Source organism: Monopterus albus, unplaced genomic scaffold (genome assembly GCF_001952655.1).
Source record: "Monopterus albus unplaced genomic scaffold, M_albus_1.0 scaffold113.1, whole genome shotgun sequence".
NCBI lineage: Eukaryota > Metazoa > Chordata > Actinopteri > Synbranchiformes > Synbranchidae > Monopterus > Monopterus albus.
In genome coordinates this window covers 1,538,049-1,556,120 of record NW_018127993.1, presented here as the reverse complement: position 1 = coordinate 1,556,120, position 18,072 = coordinate 1,538,049, and the positions used below count along the sequence as shown (strand labels likewise).

General features: G+C 40.9%; 2 protein-coding genes across 2 annotated transcripts in view; one reads left to right on the top strand and one right to left on the bottom strand.

Annotated features, from left to right (window-relative positions):
* sec24d (SEC24 homolog D, COPII coat complex component) overlaps positions 1 to 5,272 on the bottom strand; it is a 19,407-nt gene extending 14,135 nt beyond the window's left edge. The window contains exons 1-6 of the mRNA XM_020611443.1: positions 4,997 to 5,272; positions 3,675 to 3,881; positions 2,741 to 2,843; positions 2,410 to 2,537; positions 1,824 to 2,117; positions 1,259 to 1,380 (exon numbers count right to left, since the gene is read on the bottom strand). Of these exons, the coding sequence (XP_020467099.1) occupies positions 1,259 to 1,380; positions 1,824 to 2,117; positions 2,410 to 2,537; positions 2,741 to 2,843; positions 3,675 to 3,825 (798 nt within the window). The 5' untranslated portion in view covers positions 3,826 to 3,881; positions 4,997 to 5,272. The remainder of the gene's footprint in view (positions 1 to 1,258; positions 1,381 to 1,823; positions 2,118 to 2,409; positions 2,538 to 2,740; positions 2,844 to 3,674; positions 3,882 to 4,996) is intronic.
* Positions 5,273 to 6,375: 1,103 nt separating this feature from the next.
* synpo2a (synaptopodin 2a) overlaps positions 6,376 to 18,072 on the top strand; it is a 17,100-nt gene continuing 5,403 nt past the window's right edge. The window contains 5 exon segments of the mRNA XM_020611459.1: positions 6,376 to 6,603; positions 12,607 to 12,758; positions 13,832 to 14,595; positions 16,810 to 17,898; positions 17,901 to 18,070. Coding sequence (XP_020467115.1) covers positions 6,496 to 6,603; positions 12,607 to 12,758; positions 13,832 to 14,595; positions 16,810 to 17,898; positions 17,901 to 18,070 — 2,283 coding nt within the window. The 5' untranslated portion in view covers positions 6,376 to 6,495.

The following is an 18,072-nucleotide window of genomic DNA, read 5'->3' as shown; positions in this document are numbered from 1 at the left end:
TCCTGTTGCATCACCCAACTTCTACAGAGTTTCAGACATTCTCACATTATCCTGAAGAATTTTTTGATACACTTGGGAATTCATCTTCCCCTCAATGATTTCAAGCTGGCCAGGCCCTGATGCAGCAAAGCAGGCCCAAATCATGGTGTTTCCTCCACCATACTTTACGGTTGGGATGATGTTTTCATGAAGATATGCAGTGCCCTTTTTACACCAGATGTAGTGCTGCGTGTTCTTTCCAGAGTTAAATTTTAGTTTCATTAGTCCACAAAAAATGTGCCAATGTGCTCTTTCACAAACTTCAGGTGTGCAGCAATGTTCTTTTTAGAAAGCGGCGGCTTCCTTCGTGGTGTCCTGCCATAGACACCCTGCTTGTTCAACGTTTTACGTACTGTAGACTCATGAACACAGATGTTAGCCAGTTCCAATGATGCCTTCAAATATTTGGCTGTCACTTGTGGTTGCTTCTTCACCTCATTAATAAGTTTTCATTGTGCTCTTGGGGTCATTTTGACTGGGCACCCACCTCTTGGTAGAGTAGCCACAGTGTTTCCATTTGTAGATTGTTTGCCTAACTGTAGAATGGTGAATTTTTGAAGTCTTTGAAATCACTTTATAACCCTTTCCAGCTTTATGTAACAATTCTTGATCGTAGATCTTCGGAAAGCTCTTTTTGGCATGGCATGGCTCACATAAGCATATTCTTCTTGTGTGGAGCAAACTCAAAAGGTTTAAGTGGTTTTATCTGTCAAAGTAGCTCCAGTCCACACCGCCAAACTTATTTTCTTAAGACTCCAGGTATGCTAACACATGACTCCAATTAGCTTTTTTGAGGTCATTAACTCAAGGGTTCACATACTTTTTCCATTAGCACTATGAGGTTTTTATGGTTGTTAGACATGAAACATCCTAGTGACCTGTTGAAGACATATGGTTAATAAAGACATGAAAGGTCAGAATTTTGATGAAGATCAGATCACATTTTATGACAAATTAATGCAGAAAACCATAAAATTCCAAAAGGTTCACATACTTTTTCTTGCCACTGTAGATAGCCTAGCTACAAATAAATGTTATGTTTATCAAGCTGGATTGATTGTTTTCCTTATTATATCCCCAATAAAGACTACTTCATATCATCAACCATTTTTCTGTAATCTAAGACTTGTGCTTTATCCTTTTTGTGTGGACTGCTGCTGTGTGTAATATGTTGCTATGTTCAGGTATATAGCCTCAAGAGGATTGGTTATCTACTCACTATGCTTGGGATAGAATCAGGGTCCAGTTTCTTCTGAGGTGGACCAGCCAGTGAACCTGGGGCTCCAGGGAAGGCCCCGGGCATGCCAGGCTGGGGCCCAGCCATGTGTCCCCCAAACTGACCTGCACATTAAAGCAGTACATACTGGATGTGAGTTGTGTTTCCTGGCTGAAGTCTAAAGTGTAGAAATGTGTACAATGCTCTCTTTTGTTTAAATACAAACTGTAATATGTTCTGATCAGACAAAAACTAACAAAACATTGTTTATATCTATTATAAAGCATAGGATAGAGCTACTCACCAAATAAAATAGTTCTATGATATAAAGTAACCTGAGCAGCACAGTGGCATAGTGAAAAGCACTGTCAATTCACAGCAAAAAGGTTCTGGTGGGACCCCAATAGCAGAAGAGGTGTGAGTGGTTGTCTGAGCTAATGAGCACATATCAGTATCACTACTACTAATACAATTTTATGACAAAAAAACCCTGCAATGGCCCTTTAATGGATACTTCTTCTGACTGCTGTTGAGATCAACTTTTTTTGGCATACAGGGTCACTTTTACCTGCTTGCTGTGGGTATCCTGGTGGACCAGGCTGTTGGAAACCTCCAGGGCCTGGAGGTGGGGGCCCAGGGAAGGGTCTACCCACACCTGCCATCGGTGGCCCAGGCATTTGTGGACTTGTCATTGACATGCTTGCCTGGGGTGACTGTGATGAAGACATCTGGGGTGACATGTTGAGTGACTGCGAGCCTGGAAGCATCTGTGGCTGGCCCATTGCTGGAGGAGGGGGTGTTTGGAAAGGCTGGTGGGCCACAGAGCTTATTGGAGGAGGAGGGCTCTGCATGGGACCTGGGCCTACACAAGGAAAAAAGCAGCCACAACACCTGGTGAAAGCATTCTTAATGCCATTTTTCTAATCAGAGGAGAAAATGTATCATTCAAAATTTGAGGCACTAATTGTGTGGAAATCAACAGCACTCATTAACAGATAACTAAGCGGTAAACTAGCCGTGCATCACCAGTTTAAACATGACTGCTGGGTTTCTATTGGAAAAAAAAAAAAAACTTTAAAAAGTTATTTAGCTGCTGTTATGAATGCCACATGCTGCTTTATTAGTAAAAAGTAATCAGTAATTAGAAACCCTACCATAGTTGCCCAGGTTCAAGGCGCTCATCTCATTGGTGAGCTGCTGCGATGGAGGTGGGCCACGTGAGGCCATGCTGTTGTATGGTGACTGTGTAGGTTGTCCATATACAGCTGGTGGAGATGGGTACCTGAGGAACAGAACACAGCAACATTCAGTTGGTATAGCTTAATTTCGTATTGACATAGTGCCTACTACTGCTTGTAACATTTTGCTAATGTTGTCTGAAAGGCACTGCGAATCCTTCAACACTTTCATTACATATTCATAACCACTTCATACTGATTTCAGAGAAAATCAGCCATGCTGTTGCTGTTTGATGAAGACTGTTACCTCTGGGGATGAGCACCGTTCTGCTGCACATTTGGACTGTACTGACTGGACACTGGAGGTGGAGGCATACCAGCAGCAGAGGAGGCTGGTGATTTCAACATACCTGCAGTGAGTAACAGACACTATGTGTTCAGTATTTCTGTACGGTCTTCATTGTATCTGATGTAAAATTCATTCTAGATCCAAGCCTTTGATACTGTATAGTCAGACAAAGTAAGGCTTGTCAAAGCAACTGAACATGACTTCTTTCTCTCTAAAAATTTGAGCGCAGGGTTCTTAGAGACTCAGCAGTTTGGTCATCAATGTATGTGTGTGTGTGTGTGGACTGAGGCTGTCATTTTAAAGGAACACTACACACAGCTGGCTAAGTGTGTAGTTTTGCTTGAACAGGGCTCCAGACTGCGAGTGGCCACCTGTATTTTATGACCAAATTTATTCAAGGTGTGACTGACTTTTTTTTCAAAGATTGCATGAGGTGTGACTACAAAATAAACAGCTTATCCACAAATAATGGTCTCACTGTGAAAACAGTGGATAAATGTAACAATGTCTGTGATACTGTCATCACAACATTTATTTGCAGGTCTGTCACTGGACATTCTATTAAATGTGTTCGATCCACACTGATTCAGACACACGCGTCATCTCCAGACCCCATTTTTACACTTTGAATTAATTTTTTCCTTTGACGCATTTGAAGTGTAATCGCAACAGCTCCTTAGATCAGGGAGATCGCCTGTTAGCTGCAAACTAAGACATGTTACAAGCCATTAATCATAAACTGCAAAACACTTCAGGCCTGTTATTTTGAAAGTATTTCTATTAGCCCAAAACGGTATCTTAAACTTAATCTGAGAAAGCTTCTGTTTCTGTCATGGAGCTTGCCAAATAAAAGTGCAACAACCATGTTTGCTGACAAAGGAAAGTTCTTAACCTGCAGGTGGAGTGGTGAATGCCTGAGGTGGTCCCCCGTAATGCCCGTAGAGAGGCTGTGCAGGACCAGTTCCAAATCCACCTTGGTAGCCCCCCATCCCAGGCTGGGCCTGAGAGTAAGGGGGTGCAGCAACATAACCCTGTTGGCTCATTTTGATGGGACGGCTGTCACTGTCTTCTCATGCCAAGACGAGTGAGTTTTCACAACCTGTGAAGTTGAAATGGGTTCATCTAAATCTTGTAGGATGCATACATACACTTTACTGTTTCTAAATCACCTTAAGGGATTTATTGTATCTGTATTTTGTAACAAGAAAACAGAAAATATAAGAAACAGAAATATAAACATTTCTGATTAAAAGCCTGCCAGTCTTGGACAGTTTGCTTCAGGCATTCAGATTCACACTGCTCATATATTTCCATAACACACCTAGAACATTAACAACAATAAATGATATGTGACTTCATGCAGTCATCCACACCGGTTTACCTTTGACATTGCTTATTGAGAGATAAAGCAGGCCTATCTATGGCAGTGTTGTATCTTCAAGTGACTACATGAATTGTTTCGGTTTTACTTTCAGAACTACAATTCAGTGACGACTTTATAAACTAATACGAACAGTTTACCCAAGCATTTGTATTTATTCTTGTAAATGTTCGTAAATATTTGTCGCCGACAGCATCACATCACTTGACTAACGGGCTACAGTGTAACTTTAAGTTACGACTAAAAACCAGTGGGTTTCTGTAGCTATTTTCTATTGTGTCAAACTTTTTAAAACAAGCTAATGAGCTTTGGCACAGCTGGGTCAACTATAATAATAGCTGCGTAATGACACCTCCATGAATCATCATGTGGGACATTGTCATTACACGGTAAATCAGTTTTAACGTTTAAACCCAAGAAAACACGCTAAATACACAACCACTGTTGAGTTGATAAGATAGGTGTATCTGCCACTTCGGAGAACTGCCACGTCAAAGACCGTTATGATGGCTACAAACCTGAGCATCCCTAACCTTTCTTCAGTTCACATCCAGCTTAACGGGCACACGCTTCTCTCTTTGTATGACAGTACAGTATTCTAGCTCTAATATAGCTTAATACCTTATGGAAAGGGCGCTGACTTCAGTGTAGGTTACACGTTGATTAGAACATCTTGCTAGCTACGTGGAAATTACTACAAAGTTTTCCTTTAAGCCAGAAAAGTACGCAATTCAAACAAAAATACGTTCAAGTAGAGACCTATCTGAGATTCTGTGTAATTACACGTTTGTACTGTCTACATTATTTGGAAACACTGTCGTAGTTTTATTTACCTGAATGCTGGTCAGAGTCCTCCCTGCTAATGGCCCTCAGTGAAAACGGAATGCCACGTCAAACTCCACCGAGGCACCGGTCGCTATGTTAGTTACGCGACGACAATCACCAGAAACTACAAGAAATTGACAATTTCCGGGTTTTGTTGTCAAAATAAAATCCTTAATGTCGAATAAACGTTCTTACACGACATAAATGAAGCAAATACAACACTTGTTTCTAAGAATAATGTTTTTACACATTGTTAAAATATTTTGACGTTCTGTCTTTGCAGCATTTGTTTAAAAAAATCTTTACATTATGCTTTTATATAAAAGTGTAAACAGCTTAACTTCCGGCTTTAAACCAGAATCGTGTCTGACGCTACACGCATGCGTGATGCACGTTATACACGTCAGCACAGGAACGAAACACGTCCTGGTGGGGCAAAATTTTAGCATGTGAATGAGACTAATAAAGGAAAATGACAAGAACCCCGTAATTACTTAATTAGGAAATCGATAGGCAACTGCCACAAAACCTGACAGCCTATAACTTAATACATAGGCTACCTTATAATGAACAGGGGTAGACAATGGGTGTCCTACCATTTATTCCCAAAACATATCGAAGGAGTTTACATTTAGGCTAAGCAAAAATCTAATGTTTTAATATGTGTGTGTTTTTATATGTGCTTTTTGCAGTCTTTTAAACAGCATTAGATTATCTCGCAGTGTGATGAAATGCAGTGAACAAGACATATCATGGAACAGTTAAATATAGCCCAATAATCAAGTTTAGACCGGGTTCTTTTCTTTTGACCCTTGTTTTTTTGTGGGGAGAGCAGCTATAAAAAGGAAAACACATTTCCTCTAAACTACAGCCGGATGAAGTTTAAATGTTGAATCGTGAATTTGATGGACAGGTGGTTGCTTGTGGGTATCTCGATCCCCAGACCTCTACAACCACACAGTAACATTAATAAATCAATGAGACCCACAGAGAAAACAAACAAGGATGAAGCTGCTGTAACAGCCTGCCTGTCAAATAAGACGAGCTCAGGGATTTGCCGCACAGCAGTCTCATGTTTATAGGGAATTGGACAGCTATGGCTTTGTCCGCTCTTCTGGGCTTTTATGGCCCTTTTTGCAGAGGTTAGATGATCTTGTGGCACCTGTAATATTCTTTATGTAAAGTGTCTTAGGGTGATTTTTGTTCTGAACTCGCTCTATACAAATAACATTGAATTGAACTGAATCTTCTCCATCGGGATGCTATAGGTCTGTCACTTTAGGCTGAGTGCGGAGTATAGGTTCACTGAGACAAGCAGCCGATTGCATGCAGCGCCTGCAGGCGGGTCCGTATTCTGTGACGTTTCTCAGGCGGGCTGGACTCAGGCAGAACAGATGATGGGGATTATACAGTGCTGCGGTAGAAGTGGGTTTTGTAGAGTGCTGCTGGCTTGGCTGTCAGCTCGATGGTCGAGCTGTGGAGGTTTGGCTGAGGAGATATTCGCACCATGGGCACCGGGAATTACATCTGCGTAACGCTGCTTGGTGGCGCACCCTGGGGATTCACCCTGAGGGAAGAAGAGGGGGACACCTACAGACCTCTTCTAATTTCCCAGGTACCCTATTTGTGTGTGTATGTAGGTGGTCTGTTAATATTAGGGTATGCTAATGCCAAACCATTGTTAAGTCACCCTGGGCTTTACCTAAAAAAAATAATAACCTAATGAAAGTTTTACTAGTGTTATTCTGGAGATCTTATGAAGTTCCCCTAAAGTACCGTATCTGTATTATGTCTGTTTTGATAGAATTTCCTTGTCTTCAGTTAAATTTTTCCAAGTTGAACAACTGCTGATAAGAGAGAATGTACTGGGTGTAGTGCATGTCACTGCAATTTTGTGTGCCTTGGCTCTGTTTTGGTGAGAGATTCCTCAGGCCCCTTATATGGTCAAGACTAAGAGACAGTGTGAAGCTGAGGACTGTGTGATCCGTTATCACTCATGAAGATTATAGCTGGACAGCAGAGGAGTAACTGACCTGAAGAGTTATAGGTAAACTATGGGCGTTATCTGCAAGCAAATAAACTTTTGGATGCTCAGCTGAAACAAAGATATGGCCGTGCAGATATCACTTTGAAAGAGCATTCAGATATGTTACAGGAGGGAAGCTAGGCAAATTTTAGTTTGTCTTATATAAACACTTTGACTGCATGACATTTGCTTAACCCAACAATGTGGTAATACATCTTTGGGGTAACAGTAGAGAACTGAATCTGCCCTCACACGATGAAGCCACTTTTCTTATGACGTACGTACATGCATGGTAGGCTATAAGAGGAACATGGCATGATACTGTTGTTAATGGTATTAGTCTGTTATATTTTCACATAACGTCTGAGGTGATGCTCAGTAAAGTACCTTTTCCCATCTTGTCATGACACAAGCAGAAATTTAACTATAAAATTTAACCAACATTTTGGTTGTAAGGTGACTGTGATCACGTTATCAGAGATAAATGTCTATTTAATAAATAGACATTGTGTGTCAAAGGTACACGTACAATATTAATTAATTTCATATATACTTTATGCTCTGAACAACAGCAGTACTACATTTTACATACATAATGTTTATAATTTCACTGTGTATTGCAGGAGTTAATTCTGTGACTTTTAGTGTTTTTTTCAATTAAGTGCAGATCTTATTTATTTAGTCTCTTCTTTTGGACAAAATGACAAAATCGAGGACAGATATTTGAAACATCTTGCAACGTTTAGAGCATCTGTGTCCTTTATGCGAGATTGTCTCCTATTTCTCATGCTTGTTTACATTTTATTTCCCTCTTAAAATGTACAGTCTAATTTTAACATACACGTGGTGTTTAGAATATTCTAGTCTCCAAAATGTTCTCATTTATTGTTTGCCTATTAAAATGACATAGCTATATACTGCATGATGCATATGCCCCAGTGTAGAACATCTGGGCTTTAGTCCACCTCATCTGGAAGGCATAACTCTAAACATATCCCCAGACTCTTGTGGGAACAACAGAGATCCAAGTCTGTTTTCTGTAAAAGTCAACAAATATACCAAGATCACGCTGAAAATTCTGAAGCTAGAGATTCTCCTGTGTCTGATAAAATGATTTATAAAGTTTCTGCTGAATGCAGTGCAAACTGTTTGGTTTCCTGAGAAAACGTGATTGTCTAGTGCACTGACAGGCAGTACAGTGTCAGGACACTTAAAAGATTCATTCCATATAAGGGAGGCTGTATTTTTCTTTTCTTTTGAAGTCTTGGCCTGAGTACACAGTTGATAAGGTCACTTATTTTTAAAGCTGCAGAAATGGCATAATACAACACTTTTAACATCACGACCAACGTCTGTGGATAAACATGGAACGCTTGTATATGAACAGTGGCATGTGCATGTTGGATGTCCTAGCAGAAGTTTAAATCCCACCAACCTGAACAGGAAACATTTTGGCCTCCTAATTACTAAGGTATGTCATCTTGGTATGTGGAATGTCAGTGTGTATCAGATCAGTTTTGGGTTATTAAGTACAGCTCAAGTGAATTATAGTCACAGTTTGAGTTAAAGTCCTCTATGACCGGGTGTTCCTGTCTCAGAGCAAAGATGGCTCTTGTTGCTGATGTTTCAGCCGTCATAGTGCACCATAGGAACCTTATTAAGGTGCCAAACAATCAGCAAAATGCCATTGTCTCGTTGATTCAGTGGCATTTTCCCAGAATAAACAAAGTGCCCCACAGCTCCTTTCAGTATTGGAGGTTTTGTATTGTGTTTTTCAGCAGATTACATCCCAAGTCTGGGAGAAAGTAGTGGCTTTTTTGCACTTTAGATTATCTAAAAAAGTAGCAGTGAGTTGCTGTGTTCCTGGCTGGGAGTTCTCATTTCCAGTACCTTGCAAAAGTGAGGCTTTAATTTAGGTGACCAGATTATTATATTGTTTTAGTAACATAGTTTAACCCAAATTAAAGAAAATAATACAGGGACCAATAAACACCCAAATACATTTGATAAAATAAAGTGCAAAAAGGTTTTCACAGTTTACTGTAATTTGTCCTTCTAATGGAAAATATTTCTCTCTAAAACAAACAAACAAAATGAAGAATAGATGAGTAAATGATGACATTAAGTCGAACTCCCCCCACATGGTGTGAGTCTAAAAGCAGCTGGAAAATATTTGCTTGAAATGTTAAAACATAATTGCTTAAAGCTGTGAAGGGCAGAAACCCCCTGGGAACTATGTGGACACATTATTCAGTCCAGTATTTTTCTGGGAATTTCTTTTGTGTGTCAGTCTATTAAAGGGATAATTTGATAAAATGGGCAACTGGGGTTAACACAAGTATGCCTAACTGTGGCCCCACATGATGTAAATTTGGATGATCGGAGCACTGTAAGTTAAGAAAGCACTTTATCACTGTTTATTCATTCTCCTGTCTGACACCAATAGCCTTTATTTGTTATTCCCTCCAACATAGATACCGTGGGCCATGCAGTTAATGACAAACAGGGCTGGGACGGTAGATGGTGAACATGGCCTGATACTGTGTGTGTGTCCCTGTGTTGCAAAGAGACACAACAACAAATGTTTCTCCTCCTTTTTTGGAACACGAGTGGTTGCTGTGGTGTTCCAGACAAACCATCCTCGCTGTAGTGAGGTGTGAGCCCCCACAGACAAGCACACAGGTTCCCTTATAGGGCCTGTTTGCAGACTGTTAAAATCTCTTAAAAACTCAGGGATGGAGTCAGTTTTTTTTTTCTCCATGAAAGTTACTGGCTCTATAAAATAACTATATAATGCATGGTCTCCTTTTATTGCCCTGATCATTGCATGTGATAGACTTTTTGTGTTTGGTTCTTAATATATTTATGCTGGAATGCTCTGGGTGTCACTTCCCTGTTGCATCTGCCTCTGAAGTAAAAGTGAAAAGTTAAGAGAAGTAAGAGATGCTGAGCAGTTTCTTTGGGATGGTTTTAATATGGTTTTAGTAGAGCACATTGTGGAATCTATACTCTGCAATTGGAATACAAAACAGTACTTTTGGACTCACTGTAGTGTTTTCCCATTGCTCCTCTTTCTCCCTAGGCAGTGACAGATGTGTGGGTGCATCACCATCTAGTGGCAACATTGTGTTACTGCAAGTATCTAGGGTTGGATGAACAAGGAGGTGGTGCTGCAAGAGGACAGCAATCAGTATTTGTACACAAATTCCAAAATGTAAAACATACTGATTTTGTGACAGCAATCTTGAATGTTAGAACAACACAGTGTCATTTACACTTGGATTTATTTAACAACACTCTGCAAGTATCTAGGGTTGGATGAACAAGGAGGTGGTGCTGCAAGAGGACAGCAATCAGTATTTGTACACAAATTCCAAAATGTAAAACATACTGATTTTGTGACAGCAATCTTGAATGTTAGAACCACACAGTGTCATTTACACTGTGTTGTTAAAGGAAAGCAAGCGATGGATAACCATGGCTATATTAAGTTTTAAAATGCCTGAGGTAGAAGCTGTTCCACTGTTTATGTGGCTGCTGCTTGTCAGGACGGCCTTCAGGGGAACTTTAAGATAAGAAACCAGGGAGGCTGTTTTGCTTTTGTGATGAAATAATTCAACTTGAGGAGAGAGTGCTGCTACGGTATCATTAGCATGATGAATGTCAGAAGAGCAGGGTGATTTGCTTGTGCTTATTGTCATCAGAGGTGGACCTGTACTGACTTGATGTATCATGGGCAGTGTAAAAGGCCGATATGCAAATTTGTACACAGATTCTTTAGTGGAATTAGTCAAGACATAGATTAGGATACAGGACTAATAGGGTAAAGGAACTGAGTTGTGGAGTGTTATCTCTTTCAGCATATTAAGATTATGCTCATGGCATCACACTGAAGTAACCATTTATCCCTCTTGGCTGTATAAGTAGCCTTTTGTGCAAAATGTATGGGTCATTTGTTCTTATTAAATACTCTTATTAACCATTTTATAGGCCTCAGGAACCAATTAACAGAGACCGAAACATCAGTCCTTAGTGAGTGGTGCCCTTTGAATGGATCTGCACAGAGCTGACCTACAGCCATAATACACATCTTTATGGTTAAACTGAATTGTCACTTTTATTATTTCCACCAAGCACATGTCTACAATGTCAGTGACACTAAATGTACATTATAGTGTGAATCAAGGGCGAAATCTTCAGTCTGACTGTGGTCAGAACAGTGTGTGTGTGTGTGATTGTTTTGGAGGTGGTGGAAGAAGTACTCATTTCTTCAACTTAATAAAATTACCACGCTGTAGAAATACTGTTACAAGAATTGAATTCATGGATTCAGAATTTTACTTAGATAAAAATACAAAAGTACTAATATCAAATTAAAAATATGAAAAGCATAGTGCTTGTTGTTACTTATTTTTATGGTTTTGCCCATTTCAGAACATTGTTTATTTATACTTGTGTATAAATATCTGGCTAATTTTAACTATAGCATGTACTGCCAGATGGCTTAATACAGTAATACACCATAAAATGGACTGCACATACTGTACGAAGTGCTTCTCTAATTTAACAAACAAACCTCACGGCTGATGGTGGCAGTCTTGCCATGCAGGGCTCTGGCTTGGCTACCAGCACCAACTCGAGGTTCAGTCTCTTGCCAAAGGACACTTCGACATGTGGACCAGAGCAGCCTGGGACCAAGCATGTGATTAGTGGATGACCCCCCTCTACCTCCTATGAAGTGTAGTGGAGTAACATAACATGGAAACAGAAGTGTAACAGTTTTGAAAACAATGTGTAACCATGTCAAATAAACTTTAAGCACACAGAGTTTTGGTGGTGGGTAAGGCTAAGTGAGAGAACAGCTGTTACGCTTTCAAAACTGTGGTCACTGAATGCATTTAGTGCCAAAACTATGAAAAGTGATCCACAGTTTAGCCCCCACTGAATTATGTTATGTTCACTCTGTAAAGAGTTTTTAAAAATAGAGTTAGAGGTAAAGGTAAAATTTATTTATTCACATTGATGGAAATTACATTTAGTCATCATGAGCCATTAACATTTAAAACCACAAACATAAAAAAACTATACAATATATATTGCACTTTACCTCTGTGCTAAACGTAAATTACTGTTTGTTTATGCTAATTTTCTGTGTCATCGTCTTTGTCTGCAGGGTCGCCCTTTCTAACCCTTGTTAGAAAGTGAGTTTCTTGTTTATGCTCTAAGATTGTTTTCACATTGTTCTGATGAGAATTCATGTTAATGCATTTGACTCCTCTTTATGATCTAAAAATATTCTGAATACTGCTTCCCTCTTGCTTTCCAAGATAAAAATGGATTTGTGACCCTGACCTGGGGGAGAATGTTCTCTATTGTAAATTCAGCAGCGACTGACAGCGTTTCAAACATGAGTGATTATGATTGGCTGTAAATAGCAGCACTTTCATAGCTGAGCTGGGCTTGAGTGTTAGAGAGTAATTCTTATGTTTGGGACAGCTGTACAGCTGGGGCAGGACATTTGCATTTTGTGGTCACTGGCTGCTGTCGACCTCTGCCTGGTATGTGGTATGACTGTGGTGCTGTCATCCACAGGTAGAAGAGGGTGGCCGTGCCTTCCTGGCTGGAGTGCAGGAAGGCGATGAGGTGGTGTCACTCAACGGAAACCCGAGTGCCGATCTCACCCTTTTGCGAGCTTTTGCTCTCATTGACACATCAATCAACTGCCTGCAGCTGCTTCTCAAAAGGTAGTTTCACAGCCCTTAGATTAATTACAGAGAAGCAGTGCTGAGTTTCAGAAAACACAACACAAACACAGCATCACATGTGAAAATATCTGTATGTTCAGTAACACTGTGTATCATGACAAGTGAGCCATGTTGAAGTGTGGGGCCTGGACAACAGCAATGCAAAATGATTAGAGCAGCACTGCATTAGCATTTAGATAGCATGTTGTTTTTTGACCTGTGTCCTTTTGCATAATTCACTGAACCACTGACTGTCTGTGTGTGTATTAGTGAGTTAATGTGTGTCAACCATGCATAACCTCCAACTGGCCTGAAGTGACTGACATGCATCTGCTTAACCGTTACTCAGAGAGCATTGCCAGTGTGTTCATCAGGCTGGTGTGTTATTTTTACACATCACCGCAGGCACCCACATTTAAACTATAGAGGTATTCAGGTGTTTTGAAAGCTAGTTTATCCTAGGTCTTATTCTTTGTAGAAATAGCAGGACTATAACCACAGTAGATGATTCGTACTAAGAATGTTTCTATGACTGTGCAAATTGTGTCTCTGCAGACTAGGAGAGCAAATGACCTCAGCTTGTTGCTATCAAAATGTATTATATGTCACTCTTTACCACTTGGAGGAACACACTGAAGTCTAATAGACTTAAATTAATGAATGCAGTCACAGTTAATGACATTCTGTTGTGCTATTACTTGCTGACCTTGAAAGCAGACATTAGGCCAAGCGATGTTGATTAGTGATTACTTTCTACTTCAGTGCCCTGAACCTTTCATTTAACTTCCTGCATGAAAATTAAATTTATTACCTTGACAACTTCAGCAGCGGACAGCATTCTTCTCTTTGGAACAGCCCGTGTTGCTTATGTTAATGGTGTTGCTAATCTAATGAACAAAACAAATATTTGCGTGCACATCTTATATGGAAGATTATTTTAAATGCAGAGGTCCAAACAATTTCACCAACACCATGTTTATGGAGCCCTGTTTAGGTGCAGAGTCTCCTAGTCATTTTAAACAAGAAACGTTGCCCAGTTCACTCACTGCCATTCCCTCTGTCTTTTCTAACAGATACCGTTCAAACCTCCCTGACAACTATGAATTAAAAGAGGAATACTGTGGTGAAAGGGATTCTTCTGCTGAGGCTTTAAAGAGCACCACCCTCCACATCTTCTCCCCAAAGCACAGATCGCAAAGCCCAAAGGAACTCAACATATCCGAGTCCCAGGACAAGACCTACTACGGAGATCTGGACAGCGACATAGGGTTTCGCAAGGGACACCAGCTACATGCTCCCTCATCTGGTGATCAGAGAGGCTCGGGTTCTGTTTTAAAGGAAAATGATGAAGAAATACGACAGTGCTTCTCTCCTGGGGACGTGATCGAGCTCCAGTTGTCCCTGTCTAAGCAAACACTGGATGATGTGGGCAGCACATCTCTTGGGAGTGCTCGTGGGATTGAGGGGGAACCCTCAAACAGAGAGGCCCTCGAGAAGATCCATACCAACACCACATCGCACTACGTACCTTGCTCTGTCAGAGAGCCGCTTGGACAGCACGGGGTGGTGCTCAGTTCCCCTTCAGTGCTGGGGCAGGTGGAGGTAATTTTACAGCAGCCAGCAGCATCAGGAGCGGGGAGGGGTGGCCCCAGGATCAGTAGAAGTGGTGGATCTCAAGGCAAAGGAGAAGAAGGAGGAGGGCACCATAAGGGAGTTCCTGGGTCTTTTACTGTCTCATTTGAAATTCCCTCAGAAGAGACGACACCAGCAGAAGAACTAGACTCTGATTCTGAGGGGGATCGAGACAAACCTAATAAGCATCGGCCAAGGCACGCCAGTAAGTACCTCTGGACCATTTATATATTATTTGGCATTTCTTTTCGTTGCGTGTATGAGTGTGTGGTCAGTATGGTCTATTCTTATGGGAGAATCTGAAAGATATTTTTAAATTGACTTTGCATGCATTGCCACTCTTGGTGTCCATTGTGTGCATCTCAAAATAGTATGTGAATCTTACTGCAGTTGGTGGAGGGAGCTCATCCCTTTGAATGGAAGCAGATACATCAGAGACTAACCTGAATTATGAGAGAATCAACATGTAGTAGCAGGTCACTCTGAAGACGGTGACAGTCAACAAAAACTAAATATAAGGAAGCAAGAGGAAAAGTGATTTAACCGATTATGTGTAATAAGCTGCTGCGCTTTATAAAACATCTTTAATCCATTTGAAGAGCCTTGACGATGAATATGGAACCTGAGGCATTCCTCTGAGCTGAAGAGTAGGGCACATAAATATAACCCCAGCACACTGATGATGCCTGCAGAAGTGCCCTTTGACAGACACCAGCATGTGCTCCCCTCACCCGTTACCTGATCCTTTAAAACTGAGTGCTTTAACTGAGCTAAAAAGTGAGTTCGTCACTCACTCCCACTGTCTCCTCCACCTTCAGGTTAGTCTTGCAGGAATCTAAAAAGTAAGACTACTTGTTATATTTTTACAACATTGCGTTGTTGCATGATGTTTTGTGTGAGTTTGTAGTGTGACGTCTGTTTTCAAATTGGCTCAAGTGCCAGCAAATTTGACGGATGTAAAAAGAGCCGGTGCTCTTTAGTAGACCTTATGTGAACTTAGAAATGAGAACTGGTAAAGCTGCTCTGGTCCTGGTGAATTTATTGCGAGGAGGCTATCTTTAACCTTTCTCCATTTCTAATGTTGGCTGCTTTATGGGGATTAACACGATTTAATGTTGTTGAATTGTCTGCGTACAAATAAGGATATTAGACATGGGTCAGAGAATTTTGTAATTACTTTACGGGTTGATGTTTATGCTCAACTGAATGAGCAAATTTGCAATAATACAATTCACAAGAAGGAAAAGTACATAGCCATAGGTGGAGAAATACACTCACAGATGGTAGTTTATTAGGTGCACCAAGCTACAACTGCAGTCAGATCCAGCTGTAGTTTGTGCTGCTGATGAACTGTACTGTTACACATAGAGCTCATTCTGTTACTAAACCTTGCCTAATGACAATAACATTCATTTTTGAAAGTCACATTTTAAGGAATCCATTAATACAGTCTTTGAGTTTATATTTATTGTGGATTTGGATATCATTATTAATCATTTATAAGTCTGTTGTGTTTTCTGCTTCAGTTTTTATTTGAACAGATATATTTTAAATGATTTTTATACAAGGAAATGTTGCACTGACAATAACTGATTTGTTTGTTTTGTGTAACTTAAAGCTACAGTATGTGACTTAAGGTAGCAGTAGCATGAAACTGCAAATCAACCCACTCTGCTCCGCCCAGCGCTCCCTCTCCCTGCTCCACTGTGCTCTGCTATGACCGCTACGCTCCGCCACGCCTTGCCCAGCTCTTCAGTTACTTGTCCTCATGAAATTATAAGAAATGAGAATGCAGCACATCTCACTGATAAAGCAGAAATAATTGGAAATTTCTGATTGGTTAGAGAGGTCAGTCCCGCTCAAAACCTTTTAGAAGCTAAAATCCCTTCACCGCTGCCAGTGCTGTTCAATGAGTCTGGGTCACAGGAGACTTCGACACTGCCTCTTCACATTAGGACAAGTTTTGGAGCAGATTTCCACAACAAAAATATTTGAAAAAAGTTACATACTGTAACTTTAACTTTGTCACCTATTTTACTCTTGAGATAAATGCTGAACCAAAATGGGGCCTTTATAATAAGATATTTTATTTTTCAAATGACATTTAGGGTGGTAATATTATATAAATAGCTCTTCACGTTAATTTTATAAAATTTAGTCCATTACAGCCACATGATCCAGACAGCTACAGTATGTAAGTATTGTCTTGAAGTTGTTAGTGAACAAAAAGCTGAAAAACACAAACAAAATTGTTACTAATGGGGACACAGAAAAGCAAATCCATTCAAAGACTGAAGTGTTTTATCTTAATCATAATCTTAACTCCCCACTAAGTTATTAATATCTGCCTTTATTTTTATTCCCCTGTTTGGACCCTTCATTCTACACACTGAAATCTCTCTCTTCCTTCTCTGTGCAGGGCTCAGGCGTAGCGAGAGTTTGTCTGAGAAGCAGGTGAAGGAAGCCAAGTCCAAATGTAAACATATTGCTCTTCTTCTTACGGCCGCTCCGCCCAACCCCAACAACAAGGGGGTGTTGATGTTCAAGAAACATCGACAGAGGGCCAAGAAATACACACTTGTGAGCTACGGCACAGGAGAAGACCAACCAGAGTACAGTGACGAAGAGGACGAGGAAGAAGGAGACAATCAAGCCACCCACACTGTTAAATTCACCCTTGTGGCTCCTAGCGATTCTGATGTAGACAAGGATTTTCTCACTAATGCCCATAGTAGCAAAGCTGTGCTAGCTATCACCTTGGACAAGGGTCTCCTTGATATTGAAAAGAACCTGAACAGTCAAGCAGAGATGGAGTGTTTGCCTGAAACCAAGGGGAAGGGTGCCCTAATGTTTGCCAAACGGCGCCAGAGGATGGATGAGATTTCTGCTGAACACGAGGAGCTTAGGCGCCAGGGGATTCCTGTGGAAGGAGGGCACGAGGCTGAAAAGAAGACAGTGGAGCAATCTTACATGCAGTCAACAACAGAGGGCCATGCTTACATGGATGTAAATATACACCAACAAAGCCAGCACCAGCAACAGTACCGGCAATATCAAGATCAAGAGTACTATGAGCAACAGCAGAACTACCAACAACAGTGTCAGCAACAGCAGTATGATCAGCAGCATTACCAACAACAGCAAAGGTATCCGCAGCAGCAAGAATATCATCAGCAGCAGCAGCAGCAGTATTCTGCAGCTGTCAATGGTACACTCCAACATCAAACCAGTGAAATGCACACTTCTTTCAGCAATCGTACTGCAAAGCCCTTCTCAGTACAAAACATGGTGGCTACCCCTTATTCTCCTGCAGTGAGTGGGACCAGTCAAGATTCGGTGGGCCAAGGAGAACAGATAGCTTCCCGTGATGAGCGCATTTCTACCCCTGCAATTAGAAGTGGACTTTTGATGGACGCAAGGAAAAGAAGTACTGGCAAGCCCATGTTCACATTTAAGGAAGCACCAAAAGTATCACCTAACCCAGAACTGCTGACCCTCGTCAACAGGAGTGGGTGTGTGGGGAGAGAGGAACTGAGGAAGACTACCTTAGCCTTGGGGCTGAGGCTTGTAATTTCCTCCAGTCTGCACGTTTTAAACACAAGACTCCTCCACCAGTGGCTCCAAAGCCCATGATCAACCCCAGCTCTCCTCCTTGGTCCACACAGATGGAAATGACCAACCA